Source organism: Caloenas nicobarica, chromosome 2 (genome assembly GCF_036013445.1).
Source record: "Caloenas nicobarica isolate bCalNic1 chromosome 2, bCalNic1.hap1, whole genome shotgun sequence".
Lineage (NCBI taxonomy): Eukaryota > Metazoa > Chordata > Aves > Columbiformes > Columbidae > Caloenas > Caloenas nicobarica.
The window spans coordinates 27,952,547-27,958,615 of NC_088246.1; the positions used below are offsets into that span (position 1 = coordinate 27,952,547).

Below are 6,069 nucleotides of genomic sequence, written 5' to 3' on the forward strand. Positions count from 1 at the left end.
CTTGTGTCCTGACTCCTGATGTAGCGGCGACATGCACCGCATTCCTCACGACAGCATCGTGCCATGAGATCTCAGGAAATTTTTTTTTTTTTTTTTTGTAAATATATACCTTCACAGGTACAAACCACAGACTTGTGACAACAATAATTCTTTCAGAAATGCCTTTCACCTACTGTATCTGTGAGATCTCTAGCCATGTGCTTAGTTCCACAACATAATTATTTATTTTTATACATATAAACTAGCAAGGTTCCGTTTCTGATTTTAAATTTTCCAAATTAGTTTTTTGCCACCTTTACGAGACTACAAAAATATTACATAAATTCTGTATGGACTACTCCCTAATTAAAGCTATTGCATTTTCTAAGAATCATTTCTGTCCAAATTGTCTTAATTTATTATTTGCAAAGTCTTCTCTTACTTAAAATGTTTTCTAGGATTTTAAACCCCAAACACTTCCTAGGTTGCCCCAACACTTTGCACATTATTGCTCAGAAGCGAGAAAGGTCAAATCCAGCTGACATCTCTCTCACAGCAACACTTTTGTCTACTCTGAATTAAGAAATTAATTAAGCAGTACTCCATACCTTTTCTTATATGTGCCTTACGCTGCACTAGAAAGGTGGGGAGCTAAGTGCCCTTAGTTTATAAGTACAGTGGCAGATTTACAGTACTTTGGAACCCCAATTTCACTCAAGTCAATTAAAAAAAATTCCATTGGCTTCAGTAGAATTTCTTGAAGTTGATTCTTAAGCCCATAGTTACTGATCTTCTCCACTACCAGTGCTGGAGCTCAGCTCTTGCAGATGTCCCACATGATCTTCACAACCTTTCTGAACTTCCAAACCTGAGGCTGGCTCCAGCCCTGGTTCACCTGCAAACCTCTGTGCTGCCTTCATGACTTACCTATGAAAGTTAAATGAAATCTGTCATGGATAGATGGGTGACAAGCTTAACATCAGCATGACTTACCAGCTCCAATGCTACATCAACCAGCAGGTTCTCATCATCCAGGCATAAGACATGTTTAGAGGATGAATCACCAGATATCAAACGCAACTTTTCTTCTTGGACATTTTTCTTAGAAAGGCCAATGGTAAATAAATGTATTCCAAGACTCCTAGCTGCTGTGGCTATACCCTGGACATTAGGGCTGTTTGGATGATCCACGCCATCAGTCATCAAAAAAGCTACTTTCACACTTCTCTTGCGACTTTCAGTTTTAAACAGCTGAGTAGCATTGGAAATTGCATAATAGGAGTAGGTGCCATGACCAATAAAGCCCAGAGACCTGATTTTCTCTTTAAAATTCTGCACATTTTTCCAGGATGTAAAGGGATGATCAATGCTGACTGTGCTGCTGAACTGCATACTTGCTAGTCTGACATTATACTTCTGAGACTTAACCGGCTTCATCTGGAAAATGCTGTCAGTTAAGTTCTGAACAAAATTCTTCTGTAAATCAAACAATTGATTTTTGGCACTTTCTGAACTGTCCAAGATAAAGATTATATCAACAAGACATGTATCACCTGTAATGAAACAAGAAAGTTAAATCTATGAATGACGGGCACACCTGTACCACAGATTTCAGATAATTCTCTGCAACAATCCCAGTCCTCAGATAATTTCCCCAAGGATTCCTCTGTCTTCCCAGTAAAGGATAAATTTCACTCTAAATGCCAATAAATTCTACTGTAGTCAAGTAACTAAATTTAAATAACTTTGATTCATACCGGTATTATTAAATACAGTCTACAGACAAGAACTTTCAAATTAGGTCTTGATGGGATCGTTTTAGCATTTTAGTTGATTTTGTATACAAAATATTCCTCATGCAATTTCAAACTAAAAATTTGGCTCCTTAGCATTTATCTTAAAAGAAGTACATGTGTCAATGAAAATCATAGGTCAAACTGGAGTTCACGACCAAGTAAATGTCAACACAGTATATTCCAGGCCTGATAATCAAAATAAATCACATTTTATAAATGCATACGTAAGTTGTCAATTACTAGCTAACTATCACGAAATATGTGGAGACACACAACATGGTCAATCAGAAACTTTAAGAAAATTGTTTTACCTTCATCTTTTTGCACGAGAGAATAAGAATTCTTTCCTTTCTTTCTGTTTTGCCCATATACTATCTGGTTTGTTGCCACAGCCAGAAGTAAAAAGCAAAAGAAAGAATGTTTTTTCCACATAGTGACTTTGATCCCAAATCAGACGACTTTTTCTTCCTGCTAAAAGTATAAAACCACCTGTGAATACTTCATTAATAAATGCAAATATTATACTTCATTAGTAGATGCAAATATTACACTACACATACAGATACAGATACTTTACATACAGAATACACATTTGTGGGAACCACAATTCTAGAGACAACGTATAAAAACCAATTGTAAATAGTCACTGGGTAGGTGATTTAAGCAGAGCAGCCAGTACAATCCCAGTTGTAGCTCATATGTATATTAGAACCTGGTTTATTAGAGAAGAAATATGGGTAGAACAAACACAGTGCTCCCTTTTCTTTCATAAAAAAGGCCAGTGCTATCTTTAGCTGTCATTTGAACATCTATCAGAGAAGGGTAAAAGAAATTGTTGCTAACACATATTGTTATTAACATACTTTGCTATTAAACTAATTATATTAAATTACCAGAAATATTATAGAAAGCATAGAATACAGTTTGTTTCTAGAAATCCCTAATTGTTAGGAATAAACAGAGATCTGGGTGTTTTGGGATGCAGATATATTACCCAAGTCTGGAGCATCAGTATGAACAACTTATTCTTCTAAGAAACAATGGCTTAGTAATGAAATTCAATACATGAATGTATTATTAATGTTACATGGCTGTAACAGAATGTGTGCAATATTTTCCATAAAGAAAATATTCTGTTATAATGACAATATATACTAATAAAATGAACATTACAACATTTAAGCCAGTAAGTCAACAGGTTTCCAGAGAAAACTGACCTCCATTTAAATTGATTTACAAAATATTGCTGCAGTTTACAATAATTCATTTTAAATATCATTCATAACAAAGACAATATATTGAATTTAAACATCCTTCCTAAATCCTCAAATCCATCAAGCAGTTACAGATACAGAAACCATCGATGTAGTCTTTTAAAAACAGAGAGAGAAAATAACTAAGTCTCTTACCTTTGAAGGCATTCAAAAAGCAAATTCTGGATTGAATAACCTGTCAGTGTTGAAAATATGTCCAGTAGGTCATACTGGAAAATAGGTTTTGTTTACAAAAAATAAACCAATCTATAAATATATAGCTTAATCACTTGTAAATAGCTCTACCTTGCATCTAGATCCTTTATAGTCCATTATTGCTGCTCAGTTGGCCAAAGTTTAAAATAAGATCGTTAGGCACTAAGCCAGGACTGAGAGGGAGACCAAGCCATTTTATTAAAGGGACAGTGTCAGTCTGGGAGAAGAAATGTTTTCCCATTTTAAATAAGTGAACTTTTACATCAAAAAACTCACTTTAGACAGTTTGTGCCTTTACTCATCACTTTGCCAGCCACACTTTCAGTTTGTCCATGTTAATGTTGCAGCACTGGCTAGATCAGAGATTTGAGACTGATACGTTATCATTCGTAGGCTAGAACTGAATTCTGACCTGATGGTTGCTGAGTCTTCCAGGACCATGAGCATGTCTCAAAGGTGGCGATTGCATTAGCAATTACAATAATAAAAGACAACTTAAAAAAAAAAAAGTCTTCCTGAGCGGTTTTCCTCAGAAATTCTTTCTGCTTTTTAAATCCTCTGAGGGGTCAGAAACAGACAGGATATCTAAATGGAGCTGTCATTTATGTAGCTCTCAGCGTGCTGCATGCAAATTATATTTGCTTTATCTAATGGCAGGCTCCAGAGTAAAATTGTTTTGTCGCAGCGTTAAGTAAAAAATCAGGGTGAGAGAAAGTATGAAAATGGTGAGTCCCAAGGAATCACAACATGCCTCGAGGGAGTTTTGTGTGGACGACAAGTGCCCAGGCTCTGGACGGGCATTGCTACCAGGCAAGACGTCCCTCGGCACCTTGGTGGCAGGACAGAAGGGAGGGCTCCTTCGCACGGTGCTGCAGAACGGAGGATTCGGGCTACATTGCTGGGGTGAATCGCGTCTCTGGACTGCTAAGTGATTAAGCATTGAAATGTTTCTGTTATAGATTAAAGCAATTACGAATAAATCACGCATTTCAAAAACACACTGTAAAAAGATGGTTTTGACTGAAGCAGATTTTTTGGCAGAGGTCCAATCTTTCATCAAAAACATAGGACTGAAAACGTATAAAGAGTTGTTTACTAACCATCCAACTGTACTAAATAGCTTTAAAAAAATCTGCCTAACGCCATGTAGGTTTTACCCCTTAACTTTTCTCAAGATAGATTTTCTAGACTTGAGATCACCTTGGTAGCTTATGCCTGGGACACTACTTTTAAAATGTATACACCAAAAACAGGCTCAGCATCTAATTCTATAGGACAGTAATGTTACCTATTCATGGCTTTTTTGTATTTATAATCCCAAAGACTGTGTGTGCTCTTTTTGTTCCAGCATCCAATGGAAGTTTCGCTGTGAAGTGAATATCTCTCATTACACAGAAGACATTTCCAGCACGGAAAGTAGTGCGCAAAGCTTAGGAATTGTCATCTTATCAAGAAAAATGTGAAAGCTGAGGCTTCGCCTCCTCTGTAAGTAATTTCTGCTTTTTTAGTTTTGTAGGAAGAGTGTATCTGAAAGATGAAAAGGAAAAGGCAGAGAATATAGAATTTCTAAACTTTTATTTTGATATTGCAGATTTAATTCGGTTATTTAGCAGAAACAGAGTGACTACTATGCTTATCAATTGCCATTGGTATGTTCTTCTTGAAAACATTCAGCCTTCAAAAAAATGCTAAAGCACAACTGTTTATTCTGCATCAAGCACAGCCCTTTCACAGCAAGTCCTTTAGAAAGCTGTTAGAGCACAACATGGTAGAGTGCAAGTACTTCATCTCAGAGAATTCCCGGTCTCCTTATCAAGAAATTTCATTTAAAAACCTGATGATTTGCTACCAACCAGATTTTATTACGGGGAAAACAGGGAAACATAAAGAAAAAATAATAACTATAAATCAAAATATTGACATTGATGTTGTTTCATATGCTAAATTAAAAATGCAAAATGAAAAAATATTAAAGCCATTTAATGATTCCCTAAGCCTAAGGCAACAAGAAGGGCTTCTAGAAGCACACAAGTAGCAGAGGGCAGCCTTCTGTGATTATAAATCCACTGAACTACACCTGCAGCAGTCTATCAGCTACTCAAATAAAACCAAATCTGTTAAAATTAATGGGGGATATTTTCCGCATGGCAGATTAAACAAGGTGGGGAAAACTTTTTTCCCTCCTGCAGAATCCTGAGAGCCTTTTTTCTAACTTAAGTGCACGTCATTCAGTCAGCCTTTGACTTTGTTGGCTACTTTCTACTGGATTTAAAAGAGAAATACTAAGTTTGTGCACCTTTAATAAGAAACAGGAGCCACGCAGTGAATGCGACACTTGGTGGCACCTACCACCACCACCCCCTGACACACACAAACACGGCAAAGAGAGGTCAGCCCTTACTTGAGTTTCGTCCGCTGGCTGCTCAGTCCAGATGAACTCATGAACTTGGTAATCAGAGCCCAAGGCTGCAAACCAGGCACATCATTCACCAACTCTGGCCAGAACAGAGGGGAAATATGTGGGTGGCTGGTAGGGGTGGTGGGAGCAGTGAGGACAGGGAAGGGGAATGAAAAAAAAAGAAACTTATGTAACATGGGAGGGGATCAGAAGTACCGCAAAAGAGGACTCCAAACACTGGAGTAGCTGGGTGCATTGCAATAAATAGAAATATTGGGAAACCTGAGGTTACTGTTGTATGGCTGGGAGTGTAGGGGATGTAGAAGCCAAAGAAAACCAGTCTTAGTTTCACTCTTTATCAAACAACTTGATGTACTGGAAGGCACATTTAATAAATCTGGATAAAAATGTTATATTCTTCTTGAAG

At 37.1% G+C, this 6,069-nt stretch overlaps 1 protein-coding gene across 3 annotated transcripts in view; it reads right to left on the reverse strand.

Annotated features, from left to right (window-relative positions):
• Window positions 1-5,702, reverse strand: part of COL28A1 (collagen type XXVIII alpha 1 chain) — a 58,623-nt gene extending 52,921 nt beyond the window's left edge. The window contains exons 1-4 of one of the 3 annotated variants that reach the window (XM_065629095.1): window positions 5,646-5,702; window positions 3,185-3,224; window positions 2,087-2,246; window positions 973-1,532 (exon numbers count right to left, since the gene is read on the reverse strand). In XM_065629095.1, coding sequence (XP_065485167.1) covers window positions 973-1,532; window positions 2,087-2,207 — 681 coding nt within the window. In that variant the 5' untranslated portion in view covers window positions 2,208-2,246; window positions 3,185-3,224; window positions 5,646-5,702. Of the gene's footprint in view, window positions 1-972; window positions 1,533-2,086; window positions 2,247-3,184; window positions 3,381-5,645 lie in introns of those variants that run through there. The other 2 variants (XM_065629096.1, XM_065629094.1) reach the window with 2 other exon arrangements.
• Between the last annotated feature and the right edge of the window lie 367 nt (window positions 5,703-6,069).